The sequence below is a fragment of the Cyclopterus lumpus genome, chromosome 11 (assembly GCF_009769545.1).
Source record: "Cyclopterus lumpus isolate fCycLum1 chromosome 11, fCycLum1.pri, whole genome shotgun sequence".
In the NCBI taxonomy this organism is placed as follows: domain Eukaryota; kingdom Metazoa; phylum Chordata; class Actinopteri; order Perciformes; family Cyclopteridae; genus Cyclopterus; species Cyclopterus lumpus.
The window spans coordinates 10,921,427-10,938,048 of NC_046976.1; the positions used below are offsets into that span (position 1 = coordinate 10,921,427).

At 43.7% G+C, this 16,622-nt stretch overlaps 1 protein-coding gene across 2 annotated transcripts; it reads left to right on the forward strand.

Annotated features, from left to right (window-relative positions):
* Window positions 1–198: 198 nt before the first annotated feature.
* pdcd6ip (programmed cell death 6 interacting protein) lies at window positions 199–14,991 on the forward strand. 2 transcript variants are annotated; one of them, XM_034544770.1, is made up of 18 exons: window positions 199–512; window positions 4,401–4,455; window positions 4,535–4,604; window positions 5,012–5,139; window positions 5,622–5,775; window positions 6,151–6,251; window positions 8,438–8,569; window positions 8,709–8,931; window positions 9,720–9,843; window positions 10,065–10,242; window positions 11,213–11,324; window positions 11,458–11,627; window positions 12,091–12,339; window positions 12,586–12,720; window positions 12,881–12,975; window positions 13,180–13,297; window positions 13,405–13,595; window positions 13,907–14,991. In XM_034544770.1, exons 1-18 carry the CDS (start codon window positions 307–309, stop codon window positions 14,082–14,084), a joined length of 2,619 nt encoding a protein of 872 aa, XP_034400661.1. In that variant the 5' UTR covers window positions 199–306; the 3' UTR covers window positions 14,085–14,991. The 2 variants fall into 2 exon arrangements, with proteins under 2 accessions (XP_034400661.1, XP_034400662.1); XM_034544771.1 differs by having other exon boundaries at window positions 8,453–8,569.
* Window positions 14,992–16,622: the final 1,631 nt, after the last annotated feature.

A 16,622-nucleotide genomic window follows, 5' to 3' on the forward strand; every position in this document is an offset into this window, starting at 1 on the left:
GTGTCGCTAAAAATGTGAACACTTTGGGCTTCTATAGGAGAGTATCAGATGCCCTTGCAGCACACCAGGGCCCTGACAGATTATGTGTGCACTTGGGCCCCTTCGTCGGTGATTCCGGCCACGGTGTGCTGTGAGCAGAGGACATTAAAACGATCCCGCTTCTGCGCAGTGCGCCTCTCCGTTCCGCATGACGTAACTGGACGTTGCCTGTCAGAAACCAGGAAGTGGGTCGCCCGCTGTTGTTTGTGTTCGTTGGTCGCCAGTCGTCTGTTTTTCTGAGTCAATATACTGCTTTTACGGGCCGAAATGGCGACGTTTATTTCAGTCCCGTTAAAAAAGTCAACCGAGGTGGATCTGGTAAAACCACTTTCTAAATTTATAACAGCTTCCTACCCAGCGGGCGAGGAGCAAGGGGAGTATATCCGCGCGGTGGAGGAGTTGAACAAGCTCCGCAAAAACGCGCTGGGAAGGCCGCTGGACAAACACGAGAGCTCCCTGGAGATCCTGCTCAGGTACAAAGTCCTTCTTTTGTCACACGGATGAATGCGACAGCGTAATATATTCACAGTCGGATCCACCGTCTCACCCGAGTTAGCCCAGTCATCGCCGCACCCTGGTGTGTTAGCTTACCGCTGCTAACCTGGGAGCTAAAGTTAGTCAGGCTCATGAGCCATGGGGCATTTCTCACCATAATAACTCACTCGTATTCATGCCAAGTTTCCTTCACACGTAGCACGTTTCTGTACATGAAATTAGCCAGGTCATCCGAGCTAGTTCTGAGTTAAGCTTTGGTTTATTCATGGGAGTGACTTAAAGTAAAGTTAAACTCTATAAGTTTCCTTCACATATATAGTCCTCCATATAGTTGTATAACACATGTCACTCACCTCCAAAAGCTCAAATAAAACTGTCCTACATCATAATTCAACCTAATCGTCAATCAACCCTCTTCACCTGCCAATTAGAAGATTGATCATAAATGGACTCGTACTGTTCCTGAGTTTAGTGTAGCAAAGGACCTGTGAATTACCCAGAAGATCACAAGTAGACTCATCTATTCCTACATAGGCCTATTCAAAGTCATGGGCATTTTTAGATGGAGTGTGAGGAGCTATGCATCCACACGGCATCAGAGAGAGTCTCAGCCAGCTCTCCTGCCAGTTGTCACATGCAGGCCGACATACAGTCCAGCCGAGGCCTTCAGTCCACTGGTAGCCACGTGATCAGACATCCATGGTGGCTGGGAGAGAGAATTACAGCTTTTCATATTGGCAAACAGGTGAATATAATGAAGTATAACAATTGTGTGTCTACGAGACTCAGAAGCAACACAGCGCATGGAGACATGAGCGACAGAGAAGGCCTGTATATACTCTGCCAGTAGACTTTTTTTTTTTTAAATAGCGGCTGTATAATACATAGGAGATGTTGTAAAGAGCAAAAGAGTGTCACGGTGGCAACTACTTTGCATGGGGGTACTGACAGGAAAAGGTTTTGTGTTCGTTGAACAAAGTTCCTTTGTGTCCCGTTCCCCGTTCACTGGGCATGGCTGCTGACTTATCTTGCTCTTATTCAATTACCGGTTTACAGACTGATAATAATTTGATGATTGAGCACTCGTGCAGAATCCCACAGCGGACTAAGTTAACCTGCTCCTTATACAAACTATTCAATTCAATTCTGTTTATTTTGTATAGCCCAATATCACAAATTACAAATTTGCCTCAGAGGAATACTGGTTTCTGTATTTTGTGTCACTTAAAAAAATAAACTAACTCATTAGTTATTTAATGCACAGGGTTTGGCCAGATCATCTCACCCAGGTATGCACCTGCAGGGGGCCGGTTGTTTGTGTTCCTCACTTAAAAATAAAAATGATCCCAATACAGAAGCTACATTTTGAGAAAAGATAGATAGATTGTTTTAATCTGGCGATCTAACTAACTAACTTTGAACAGTGATTTTTTAAATGCTTTCTGTGTAAGATGTAGGAGCTGGGGTTAGATGCATGCTCTTGGCTAGTTAGCCACATGGTTGAAGCTTGCATGTCGACCCCTTGCTGACTGCTAGCGTCGCCACTCCTTGTCTCTCTGCACATGTCGTCTGTCAGCCATGTGCCAGGTAGCCAGGGCAACGGGCCCTATCCTTTACAAAGCTGAGCTATTGTGTCACCATGGTAAAGATTGTTTTGACCAGGTTGTCTCTTTTCTTCTTTAGTTAACCAATAGGCAGACCGTGTGTGTGTGTGTGTGACTGACTGACGGACAGCTTTTTTCCAGCTTTTTTCCTTCCTTCCTTCCACCCACACAAAGGAAAGAAAGAAGGAAGAAAAGAAAGTGTAGAAGGAAGGAAATAAAGAAGGAAGGATGGAAAGAAGTTTCTTTCCTTCCGTCCACACATATACACACACACACACACACACACACACACACACATAGACAGAGAGAGAGAGAGAGAGAGAGATGTGCAAGTGCCTTCATCATTTCAAGTGTTGATTGTAAAAACAAATGTAATTTTCTCTCTCTCACACTCTTCCCTCCCTCCCACCTCACTCACTCACTCACTCACTCACTCACTCACTCACTCACTCACACTCTCTCTCTCCCCCCTCTAGTGTGTGAGAGAGAGAGAGAGAGAGAGAGAGAGAGCTACCCTCTCATTTGCAAGTGCCTTCATCATTTCAAGTGTTGATTTTAAAAAGTTCCATTTCATCTTTCCTGACCGCCAGAGGCGATGCTTAGCACTGGATATCTTCCATCTCGCACACACGCAGGTCGAGTCCTAATAACAACAAAGTCACCTGTAACCTCAGATGACCCCAGCCGGGTATAAGTTGTGGTGTCATCCTGAGATCCTGGTTCCACAGTATAGTGCTCCCGCTCAAGCTTACTCGTAGGACACCAATAATTACAGCTACCGTCCTAGTAAAGAGTGTCCTCGCTCCCCACTCACTACACGGACTGTTTTCTGACCTGTTTCCACAGTAGCAGAGTTCTCTCGCTTAGGCTTACTGCTAGGACACCAGTAATTACCGGTAACATACTAGTGATGAAAGTGTCCTCGATCCCTCTGTGACTATTCCCTGCCTCGCTCTTGCAGTCTGCAGAGCGCCCCCGCTCAGACTGACTTTGTAGCCCACATCGATGAGTCCCTCCAGAGTTGTGGCTATTTAACTCTCCGGCTGTAGGACCTGTAGGGCTCCTCTCCAGCCTAAAGATGACCATGACCTTTGCACTCCTTGTCTTGGCCTTGAGAACCTGTGTATGAACTGCGGCATCATGCCTTACGCAATAAGGGCCGCTAGATTGGCCGAGGTGGAACACCTGTTGGGTGAGGTTGACCTCCCCCTCCAGTTGGGATCCAGCCCAACCTACCCGTTTCAAACGCCGGCAAGGTGCCATCGAGCCTATCTGTGCGCCATCCCGGTTTCAGGCCGCACAGGAAACTGCTGGCCTTCTCTCATGTGGCCCTTTGGGGCCTCGGTGAACATGGATAAGAGCTCTCTGAGCCCTTCTCAGAGCATAACCTTCATCGGTGTAGCTCTGGATGCAGCCACTATGAGGGCCTGTCCGTAGCTGGGGCGACAGACAGGCCCTCATAGGTGCTGGCCATTCGTGTCTCAACCAGGCTATCCTGCTTGCACATAACTGTTTGTCTGTTATGGTGGACCTAAGAGGGGCTGTGCCCTTCCAAAACAGCAACTGTCCCACTGGATAATTGAGGCCATTGCCTGTGCATACATAGCGAATGGTCGTGCTCTGCCATCCGCAGTAAGGGGCTGTTCTGCTGGGAGTGTTTCGGAAGAGAAGGTGAAATACTTAGTACGGTTTAATAAGAGATGGTAAAATACTTAGTTGGGTAAGAAACAAAAGGATGATGTAGAAAGCCAGTAGTTTATTTATAAGTTTGCCTTTCCTGGCACTGGAAAAGCAGGGTGAACAAACTGGTAACGGGGGTTCCTTAACTGGCCCTTCTGCATTTTGTTATTTCTATTAATAGATTATTTACATTTCACCCACGGATACTGATGAAACAAAAAGCTGAGGATCCGTCACTGACTGTGTGTGTCTGCTTGCGCACTGCAGTGTGTTTGCCTGTCCTGATATTTCTTCCTGACTCATTGTCAAGTGTCTTTTAAAATGGCAGAGCTTCCTCAGACCTCAGATCTGCTGTTATGTCAGTTACTACCTTTTAACCTAGTTTCACAAATATGATTTATTGTTCATATTTACTGTTTATCTCCCTTTTTTTTTTACTCAACTTTAACTACTCTTTTTTTTAAATATTGAAAAAACATTTCCAATAAAAACAATGACGAGATATCTGTAGAAAACAGAGCAGGTATGTTTGGGTTTTAAGAAAACATGTTTTTAAATCCTCCCATTTCTCTCTCTCTCCAGATACTATGACCAACTATGTGCTGTCGAGCCCAAATTCCCCTTCTCTGAAAACCAGGTAACCGATCGGACACGTGGGTTATTGTTAGGTCCCAAACAGAAGAACTTGAACACAAAGCGTCTCTCTGTTTCCACAGCTCTGCTTAACCTTCACTTGGAAGGATGCCTTTGATAAAGGATCGCTGTTCGGTGGCTCAGTCAAGCTTGGTAAGTGCAACCTTAATTGCATTTGTGTACATGGGAAAATATCTGTGCATGCTGCGAATGAGTTAAAGCCAATGTAGGACTTTGCCTTCAAGAGTATGAATCTGTCATACTATCTCTTACTATCTGTCTGTGGCTTTGTGTGTCGAACTGGTTTTATCACACACACACACACACGCACACACACACACACACACACACACACACACGGATTAAAGATGGATGTCACGTTCGGTCTCCACATTTTACCTGTGTTCTGAATTTGAAACTGGCCAGTATGCTATTAAAGCATATTATTCTGCAGTCCAAGTTGTCTCTGTACGAGAATGCCTTTAAGGATTCAGATGATGTGGATGACAAAAAGGCACCCTAACGAGGAATTTGTGTTTTTTGTTTTGTGCGTGTTGCAGCTTTGGCCAGTTTGGGCTACGAGAAGACGTGTGTGTTGTTCAACGCAGCAGCCTTGGCCAGTCAGATCGCCTCAGAGCAAAACCTGGACAATGATGAGGGACTGAAGGCGGCAGCCAAATTTTATCAGGTGGGCAGACTAACGCACTCAGGGATGTACTCATTGGTTCTAGGAAGCCTGGTGAACATTACTCTATGAATTATGACTGTTGTACTGTTTTGTTATGGCTATGCAGAGAAACTCTGTTGTTGTTCAGATGTTAACTGAAAGCAACTTTTAGGAAATTTGCATTTAAGATTAGTATGGTCTTTTAAGCATTTTAATTCATGTGTGTGTGTATGTATGTATATGTGTGTGTGTGTGTGTGTGTGTGTGTGTGTGTGTGTATATATATATATATATATATATATATATATATATATATAAAATACATCACATCACTTGAATGAATTCAAGTGAATTTCACGGTCCAGAGATTTCACTAAAGTTTCACAAATCAAAATAAACTCTATACTTGAGCATGCGAGAGGTTTTCCAGATTGATCTGCTAATAATAAAGTCTTGGCAGTCGTGTCTCATCTGTCTCTCTCGTTGTCTGTCTCACTGTCCAGCTGGCTAGCGGAGCGTTTGGTCACATCAAGGACACGGTGCTGTCAGCGCTCAACAGGGAGCCCACCATGGACATCTCTCCTGAGACTGTGGGAACCCTGAAACTCATCATGCTGGCCCAGGCCCAGGAGGTCTTCTTCCTCAAAGCCACCTCAGGTACCAAAGGACAGGCACCTCAAGGGTCCAAAAACACACTCGGTCTTCACTTGGAGATTGTTGCATCATAAACTGCTGGAGAGACTTTCAAGCCTTTCCACTGTGTCATTGTGATTTCTGTCGTGAAGAGAAACACCATCCAGTTTTGAGTCTCTAGTTTTAGAAGTGTATCATAGATATGAACCACTTCTTAACTCTTTTACTTGAAATATGTAACAAGTTTACAGAAAACTGGTATCACAAATGTGCCTGTCTTTGAATGAATAGCATCTTTAATAATGCACTTTTTTTTGTGGTGTTCAAGAACACAATGTATTATCTTGAGTGTATTTTGTCTGATAATGTACTCTTAAAAGTGGCTTGTTCACCCCATAGATAAGATGAAAGATGCTGTCATTGCAAAGCTGGCCAATCAGGCAGCAGATTTCTACGGCGAAGCCTGCAAGCAGTGTCAGTACAAAGACAACCTTCCCAAGGTATGTGAGGGACACGGCTGTAAGTCGGCCATGTGTTCAGTGTCGTGAAGATGCATACAGATTGGATTCTGGTTGGATTGGCCTGTGTATTGTCTGATTGTGCTTCTTGCTTTGTATGTCCGTATTTCTGAAAAATAGACTTGAAGAGTGTTGAGGACTTGTAAATTGCAACTTCTCTCTGTTCTCATTGGTTCATTTCCTGTTTTCACTCTTGATTGGTTGGGTAATACTAATCTGCAGTTCGACTTGTTTTATTTCTGAATAGTTTCTTACCATCTAATCATGGGCATCTGAAATATTTACGATCTGACTGAAACACGCATACAAACACACAACCTCAAGTTCACACTAAAGATTTAATATTTTGAGGTTAAGGAAATCAAAGTTAAGGGAAAAGCAGGAAATATGTAACTTGCACCAGCTGTCTAAGTTCAGAATGAGTCTACTTATGAACCCAAATCCCAATGTGGGACAGCACGTTACCGGACGACACCAAAACATGTACCGGGCTCTTGCAGAGTGTGTAAAAAAAGCCTGTGCTCATAATCCTTTAATGGTGTTTTTTTGTACAGCCCTGTGGTTTCCCTGGTAACCCTGTGTTTAATGTCAAATGATATGAATTGTTGGATATTCCCTCAGGCAAAGTCTGCAGAAATGCACACTGAGTCCACAGCTGCAAACCGACTTAGGGTGAACCCCCAAAGTCCATTTTGATCAAATTTGGATCAATCCAAAAGTGGAATAATGATATAGAATACAATTCAGAAAAATAACACAGGATATTAGTAACTGTTCTGTATTTGTCTATCGCTGTACACTACATACTACTTGCACTGAGATATTTTCACTATACATTTCTACGTGTGTGAATATCGGAGCTGAAATTATTTTTGAATTAATCAACTTTTTAGTTCACAGAAAATTAATTGACTGATCTTTTTAGTAATTTCTTCAGCAAAAGTGAAAAACATTTCCTAGTTTCAGCTTCTGAAGTGTGACAGGGTTTGAACTGTTTGGTTAGTCAAAACAACACTTTTCTGGGAAACTGAGGGTCATATTTATGACTAGAGGTCCCCAGATAATACTTGTCTTGTGCAAACTAGGCTTAAGTTTGATAAACTGCTTGACACCAAATACTTTTCCATTTTGATGTTGTGTTAAAGCTTGTGATGCTACAGTTTGTATTGCTTTTAATTGGACTGTGCTGGAGATGTTTTGTAGCAAACACATCTTTTCTAGCAAATAGTAGACATTCCTTAAGTTTTAATGATGCAACCTCATTTTGTAAATCTCTTTTTTGAAACTAGCTGGTAGTTTCTAGGAATCTATCACACAACATTAGTAATAGATTTATGGACAGCTGGTGCAACACAGTTGTCATCATACAGTATGATCTCTGTTATAAAGCTCGTCGTGACAACGGCTCTACACACATGAGCTTGTAGGTTTTCACCTGTTAAGAACAAAGATGTCGCTCAGTTTGGACCCAGCAAACAATGCCAGGAAATGTATCCATTTATGTGGTCTCCTTTAGTGCACAAAATCAAACACACAGACTGTCTTATACACACACACACACACACCGTATATGGCTGTGGGACGTTTAATGGCGGTGTAGCAGCTTTTGATGACAGATTAAACTCTCATGGCCTGTTCTGTTTTCTCTCTCGTTGTCTTCCTTTTTTTCTGCATCCCTCGTGGTCGTGGTGGTGGCATTGTGTGTGTGTGTGTGTGTGTGTGTGTGCGCGTGTGTGTGTTGTGTTTGCACACCTCTGACTGACTGTGCCCGTTTGTTATTGGCTTTCGTGATGCAATTTGTGATTTGACCTTGCTGGTGTGTGTGCTATTTTGTGGTTTGCATTGCCATTGTGCGTGTATGTGTGTATATATACACGCATATATATATATATATATATATACACATATATATATATATATATATATATATATATATATATGTGTATATATATATATATATATATATATATATATATGTGTATATATATATATATATATATATATATGTGTATGTATATATATGTGTGTGTATATATATATATATATATATATGTGTATATATATATATATATATATATATATGTGTATATATATATATATATGTATATATATATGTGTGTGTGTTTGTGTGCCTGCGTGTTGCTCTGTGGTTGCCTCTCCCTGGTCAGTATTTTTATTTTCAGGAAGTTCTGTCGGTGCTGGCGGCCAAGCACACCATCATGCAAGCCAACGCTGAGCTGCACCAGAGCGTCACATCCAAGCAGAAGAAGCACTTTGGAGAGGAGATCGCTCGCCTGCAGGTGCACAGCTTTCACATAGATTTCTAATTCTTATTTCACCTTCAAAAACTGGACGTACATGCCTTGAAGTTTCACATAAAAAACTAGAAATCGTATTCATCGAGCAAATTTGATCCTCACCATCTGTTTATCCCTCCAGCGCTCGGCAGAGTTGGTGAAGACGGTGGCGTCTGGTTACGACGAATATGTGAGCGTCAAGGATCTGAGTGAGAAGATTAACCGAGCCCTCGTCGCAGCCAAAAAAGACAATGACTTTATCTACCACGACCGTGTACCCGAGGTCAAGGATCTGGAACACATTGGCAAGGCAGCCCTCGTCAAAGCCACCACCATCACATATCCACTCAGCCTGAAATTTGCAGGTAAAATACACAAGACAATCAAAACAGTTCCTTTAATGTAAAAACAGTTTGACACACTTGTAGATACTGTTGTGTCTCTATCTAAGTAAAAGAGAGAAATGTTTTGTCAAAGTATTTGATCCAGTTAACATGAGAAACTTTAAAGGAACAGTTTGACCTTTGGGATATACGCTCATCACTTCCAAGTGTGAAGATAAACGTCCAGCACAACGGCAAACTTTACGTTTTTACACTTGAGTTTATGTAAAGATTAAACAAACGAGGTATAACATTTTATTAAGTGAGCTTTAAAGGTGTTGCACACAATATTTTGTGATCTTGAGACAGAGCCAGGCTAGCTGTTTCCCCCCATTTCCAGTCTTTGTGCTTAGCTAAGGTAACGACCGCACGCTGTAGCTGTATTTTTTTTTTTTCTCCCTATCCTTTGCATTAATATAGATTATTATAATATTTTTTCCCCTTGAATGGTATATTTGACACTGAACTAGTTCATCTTTATACCAGTGATGGTGTCCAAATGAGCATAAAATATCACTATGACCCTATGATCACTATGATCATATACTGAATGAAGCAAAACTACAGAGCAAAATCACACTCTGGTTGAACCAATCTATGAACTGTCAAACAATGGATATCAGGGGCCCCAAGAAAAAGTTGCGCACACATTCACAAAAATGACACTCCCCATGGGCCTTAGCCCCCTCTTTCTTTGAATCCTACAAACGCCCCTATGACGGCAGCGTTTTTTTTTTTTATTAAATCAGCAGTTTATGTTATCTTTTTAGACTTGTTTGAGAAGATGGTCCCCATGGTGGTGCAGCAGTCCATGAGCGTTTACACCCAGAGGAAGGCCGAGACTGTTAACAGACTGGTGGGAACGATGAGGGAGACTACCAATCTCTGCAATGGGTACGCTGTCTTGTGTCTATACGGCCGCATGTTGCTGTGCTTCTGCACGTCAGTCACAATGCAGGGGAATTTTCTTCCTGTGGCCATGTCCATGAGTGCTTGTGTCTCCATGCATATTATTATTATTATTATTATATTCTACAAGCCCAAAGGGTAAGGTGCACAAGTTGATGTTTGTGGAGACCTTAATAACTGACAGATTCTTTATAACTGTCCATCAGGGTGTTGGCATCCCTAAACCTGCCAGCTGCTCTAGAGGACCTGTCAGGAGATTCTATCCCACAATCCATTGCTGAGAAGGCCCGAGCCGTCGTGCAGCTGGGAGGACTGCAGAGCATTGAGCAGCTGATCAAAGACCTGCCTGAGCTTCTGACCCGCAACAGAGAGATCCTGGATGAGGTCAGACACACATAAACACACTGAATTATAGATATGCAACTGCACTTTGCAGATCACATAACCAGGGATCTAACCGTAAACACCAATTTATTTCAAAAGTAAAGCAGGCACTTTTCTAGCCTTTAGAGCCTTTGTAACCGCTTGCTGGTCATGTGGTTTGGCTTTCCTGACAAAGAAGCATACGCATGTAATGCTGTTAAGTATCTTAACTACACTACCAGAAGAGTACATGAATGCTAAAAACTCACAATCATCCCGAATGGCCCAAATCCCAGATTGGCTTCATCCCTGAAATCTAATCCACTGATCTCTGGGCCAAGGACTGTCTGTCCTCCAGCTTCAGCCAACCAGTTTATTATTTTTTAAGACATCTTGCCGACAAACAAATAAACAGACGGGAGTAAAAACATAAAACACACAAACTGCTTCCAAGTTTGTTGGCAGAGTTGTAAAGTCCAAACCCATAATGTCCTAATTTCCCCCCAAATGGTAGTCTGTTGTGTTGACAAAGACTATTACCATAAAGTATAGTTCTGCTGGCCAAAAAGTAGGCTTTATTTCTATTACTAGCATTTCTGGATGTTGTTATACATGAACGTAGTGCTGAAACAATTAATTAATCAGTCAGTTAATGGAAAGACAATTGAACACAGGAAATGGTCAACAATGCAGATATATTTGCTGCTCTTCATTCTTCTATATCTGTAATTTTAATATGTTGGACTGTTGGTCAGATAGACAAGCAATTTGAAGATATTTTTTGAGCGCTCTGAGCTTGTGCTTTTTCTATTTACTGACATTTTATAGACATGAATAATTAATTAATCGATAAAATGCATTCTTAGTAGGTGCCGACATGAAATAATGGTCTTTATAGTTTTTAAAATACTCCTCAAATATATGTATTTACACATGGCCCAAAAAAAGGACAAACTGAATAATAAAGGTGGAATTGTCTGTGTGTCTTCAGTCTCTGAAGATGCTGGATGACGAAGAGACGACAGACAGCGACCTGAGAACCAAGTTCAACCAGCGCTGGAACAGAACCCCGTCTGGAGACCTCTACAAGCCCCTTCGCGCAGGTACACACACACACACTCCTTGTTTTCGTTCATGAACTTTGTCATCAACTGTTGACAATTGCAATACACTCTTCCTCTTTCCTTCCTCCTTCTTTCTTGTTGTTTCGAACCATCCCTCCCTTCTCTCTACCAGAGGGAGCTAACTTCCGCAACATCTTGGACAAGGCCGTGCAAGCGGACCAGGTGGTGAGGGACCGCTACACCACCCACTGTGACATGATCGCCCTGCTGTGTAAACCAGAGAACGAGCTCAATGCTGCCATCCCCTCCGCCAACCCGACCAAGACACTGCAGGGCAACGAGGTCTGTCGGCTTGCACTGATGTTTGTTTGTTTGTTTGTTTGAAGACCGATGATGTCGAGCTTTGTATTGTTATGGTTTGTTTTTGAGCGTACGACGTGCCACCTCATCCTAAGGAATGTTGTGTTCCACGTAAACATAGAAACACCCAGTGGACATTGTGTGCTTTATGGCACGGCCCTTCTCCCCACACTAGCTCCATTTGTCATTTTGTTTGCTGACTTTGCATTGTGTGTCACTGGGGAACTTTAAATAACTAAGCAAGCAAAACTGGGAAAGTGCAAGTAAGAAGTGCTAGAAGTCTCCACAGCTACACTGTGTTCACGGCAAAGTAAAAAAACTACCGTACATTGCAGTCATCATACGGGCGAGAGGTCAGGGATCGATGTAGGACAGACCTCTGAAAGTAATGAAGAAGTCAAGCTGTACGTGCATAACTTCCTTCACTGTGTCCATCCACTTCCAGGTAGTGAACGTGCTGCGCTCCCAGCTCGCCCAGTTGGATGAGATGAAGAAGGAAAGGGAGACCCTGGAGGGAGAGATCAAGGCTGTGACCTTTGACATGTCTACCAGCTTCCTGATGGCGCTCTCCCAAGACGGGGCCATCAATGAGGAGCAGCTGTCACTCTCTCAGCTCGACCAGTTGTACAGCGCCTACAACCAGCGGGTACAGGCCACCCTCCGCACGCAGGAAGAGCTGCTGGGACAAGTGCAGGTATACAAAACAGACACGCACACACAGTCTCTGTAGATTTTTGGTATGTTCCGTGAATGCTGTAAATGGAATCAATGAAGCGTTACCTAGCAGTGCAGATTCCTTCCAAAGAGTGAGTAAAACCCAGTTTACCCTCTCAATGGCAAAGTCCCACAGTGTGTGGAGAGAAAATGGATAGTCTGTTGTTCTTAAATCTACTTTTGTTCTGAGAGGTGTTCCCAGTCTCAATCTGTGATCTCCTTCCAGACCTCCCACCAGGAGTTCAGCAGTCTGAAGCAGTCCAACACGGAAGCCAACCAGAGAGAGGAGGTCCTGAAGAAGCTGGCTTCAGCCCACGACAGCTACGTTGAGATCAGCAACAACCTTCGCGAAGGCACCAAGGTACTCACTCACTCAGCACAACACACCGGCACACATGTCTCTGCAACGGTGCACTGTACTGCAGTAATGCAAATTTTGTAGCTTTTATTAGTTTTTTAGGTCAAGGTGGTTTGCAAAGCAGGTGATTTATGTGTGTCCTCTTTTGTTTCCTCCTCCTCAGTTCTACAACGACTTGACAGAAATCCTGCTTAAGTTCCAGAACAAATGCAGCGACATCGTTTTTGCTCGCAAGACAGAGCGAGATGAATTACTTAAGTATGTACTTTTCTGTTTTTTGTGTATTTGATTGATGTGTGTGGTAGTTGCATCAGCTGTCCAGGGAGTTACATATGTATTTGTTTGTAGTCTAGTTTGTAGCATTAGTTTAAAGCTCTTTCAGTAAATGAGAGCTGATAAATGCATGAATATTAGGGAAACATTCACCACGGTCACCGTTTGACGCTTGAATTCTTGCTTCAGGGACCTGCAGCAGAGCATCGCCCGCGAGCCCAGCGCTCCATCCTTCAACGTTCCTGCATATCAGAGCAACCCAGCTGTCTCTGCTGGTGGCCCAACCCCTGCACCCAGGACCGTTTTTGTAAGCAGCAACTCGGACAAACAAACGCACACAAAGCCAAATGTTAAATACCATCGCAGCGGATACCATATTGATCTGTCTTCTTTCTCTCCACTTGCTGGACCCAGCAATCTCAACAACCCCAGGCGAAGCCTCTGCCCCCAGCCAGGCCTCCTCCGCCGAGCATCACCCCTCAAGCAGCCTTCACCCCTCCCATCAATGCACCACCAACTGGCCCTCCCAACAGCAATCCACCACCTTTGGCCGCACCAACCCAGGCCCAGGGACCGCCTTACCCCAACTATCAAGGCTATCCAGGGTGAGTTCCAATCACAGCGTCCAGATTTCTAAGTACAAACTGACCCTCATCCCGGAGAACATGATGTTCTGCTCCTTCTTATTTACAGCAAGTCTTTTGTCCAATCTAAATCAATTGACCTCTTGGACTAACAACTCATGTCTCTGAACAGTTGGGTAGCTGTAGCCAGCAGCCTGTTAGCTTATTTAAAGACTGGAAGCAGGAGGGAAAGGCTAGCAACTCTAAAACTACTAAATTAACACAATTCCTTGTTTCCCTAAACTTTGAACTATTTGTTTAACTCTGTTTTCTCTGTTGTGATGACCATGCAGGTACTTCCAGATGCCTGGCTATAATCCCTATGCTTACGGACAGTACAACATGCCCTACATGGCCTATCAGCAGACTCCAGGACAAGCGGGCTACCCAGCAGCCCCTCCTCCTGGACAGCCCTACCCTGGGTACCCCCAGCAACCACCTCAGCAGCAGCCCTACTACCCTCAGCAATAACGCCCCTCTCTGTCCTCTCATTCCTTATCTCACCAGTTAACACCAAATAGAAAATACCCCCAGCAATAACACCGTTAGCTCCCCGCTCATGTTTTGTTTTCAACAGCAGCTATAGAAACCTTCGTGAGAGACGACCATAAGAGCTGCTTTGCACTTCTCTGTAAAATCCTTTATTACTTTGCCACTTCTCATTTTGACACCGCCCCCTTTTTTTCTATCCTAGCTCATGTTTTCTGGCTTCTGACTGCACTTTTCCTAAACTATCTCAACTTTCATCAATGCACTAACCCCCTCTTTTACCTGTAAGGTCTTTTTCTTTTTAAACATACTCATTTTCTAATGGTTTTTGTTAACTGTTTATTTTAAACCCTTACTGGTTTCCAATGTCTGCTGTACAACGCGAATGGAGGTGCACAGAATCCGAGGATGGCTCTTCGTTTCCTGGTTTGGGTGTATGTGTTGGGTGGGCGGATGGGTGGTCATTGCTAGTCATGCCACTGATGGAAGGGCACAGCCACATCCTCACCCCCCACCCACTCAATCAACCCCCAGTGATTATATATCCACTATATTCCTATTTTTGTAATGAATACTGATGCCTTGCTGATGTATAAACCTATAAAAACGAATGGCCTGTAGGTTTTCTAATGTAGATGATGACTGTTGAGAGTTCTGCTCTCTTTTTCTTTTGCTATTTATCTCTCTCACCCAGGGAATGTCGGTATATTTCTGTGTTACAATCAGACGCTATACACAAGGGAGAAATGGCCTCTATTGTATAAATATATGTATAAATAAGACTCTGTATGTGGTTAACCGAAACACTCTGTGTGCTGCACTCTCATGCTCTTTGTGTTTATTTTTATTCCTCAGCTCTAATGTGATTAAAAACATCAACAGCCAGCCAGAATGTGTCCGTCTCTATATGTTGGACGTTTTGATTGTGTTTTTTTATCAAACTGGAGATTTGTAAAGCAGCCAGAAGAGGGCAGTCCTGTCACTCACAAAGGGAGCAGCAGCTGAGCGCCGGTTCGTCTGGCATTGCCTCTCCTTTCAATTGTGTCGGCAGACGAATCAGATGCCCTTTGACCTCCTGAGAGTTGGGATCAGATCCCATTTAGATGACATGCAAATTATGCTCCAATGAGGTCGTGATCTCATCCAATCATATTTCCCCGCAGGTGATTTCTCCACAGATTTCATCCCCAGATATGTATTCAGTGTCAGGAGACGCTAATTGTGTGTGTGTGTGTGTGTGTGTGTGTGTGTGTGTGTGTGTGTGTGTGTGTGTGTGTGTGTGTGTGTGTGTGTGTGTGTGTGTGTGTGTGTGTGTGTGTGTGTGTGTGTGTGTGTGTGTGTGTGTGTGTGTGTGTGTGTGTGTGTGTGTGTGTGTGTGTGTGTGTGTGTGTGTGTGTGTGTGTGTGTGTGTGTGTGTGTGTGTGTGTGTGTGTGTGTGTGTGTGTGTGTGTGTGTGTGTGTGTGTGTGTGTGTGTGGCAGATGGCAGCACAGTGTGGTGTCTGGAAGGATGCATGGAGATGTTGGCAGAGAGCTGCTGGTCTCCTGCCTGCATCCATCAGTCCACCTCTCTCCATTTTCTCCTCTATTCTTTCCGTCTAATCTGTCTTCTCGAGTTCCTATCTGCTCGTAAACCCACCATATTTCACTTCCCTTTCCCCCAGCGCGCTCCCATCCTTTGTTTCCCTTCCTCTCAGACTCTCTTCATTATATGCCCCTTTGCTTCTAAGCCTCTTCTGTATACCACCTGTCTTTTTATATCCTCAGCTGCTCGACCCTCCATTTATTTCCCCTCTCCACTGGCTCGCCAGCACTTGCTTACCATTCGCCTGTCCTTGCTGGACCAAGCCTCGGATCGCTGGTCAGCGTCTCATAACATCACGTCATTCTCCAGCGTGTGTGTGTGTGTTTGAGAGGAAAACTCACGAGGAAGGAAACGCACTTTTAATCAGATGTAGCAGTTCGCATCTCTTACTGGAGGTGACAACAACCCACACACACACACACACACACACACACACACACACACACACACAGAGCCGTGTTGCTCCTTATCTATCTATACAGCATGCCGTTGCTGCCAAAGCCAATTGTAGCGCTGGATGTGTTTATCAAAGGTGTCTCTGCGTCTCAGGCGCTTAATTTTAACAAGACGTTCTCCACAAGAGGAGTGTCATATTTTAATTGGTCTGAAAAGGCAGCGAACAGAGCACTACGGTGACAGGTATTAATTACCTTCTGCCTAATGGCCCCCAAACCCAGCACACTATTCTTACTCCCCCACTCATTTCTCTCCTCCTCGCCATGTGTTTGTCCGCTATAGAGCTGAATTGAGGGTTTTCTTTGGCTTTGATGTTGATAATTACACAGAAGTCGTCTATTAAGTAAGCATATTCTCTCACACAATGAGTCACTGGTAAGATTAACGTTACTGCAGGTGCTACTTCTACATCTGCCAGATGGTAATTGGAAAGATTGTGAAGTACATTAGCACAATTTATTTAAAAATATAACTTGTGATT

Coding starts and splice junctions, on each gene's coding strand:
- pdcd6ip (XM_034544770.1), top strand. CDS start 307: ATGGCGACGTTTATTTCAGTCCCGTTAAAAAAGTCAACCGAGGTGGAT. Junction 12,340..12,585: donor AGCTGCTGGGACAAGTGCAG/GTATACAAAACA, acceptor ATCTCCTTCCAG/ACCTCCCACCAGGAGTTCAG. Junction 13,298..13,404: donor CTGCACCCAGGACCGTTTTT/GTAAGCAGCAAC, acceptor TGCTGGACCCAG/CAATCTCAACAACCCCAGGC.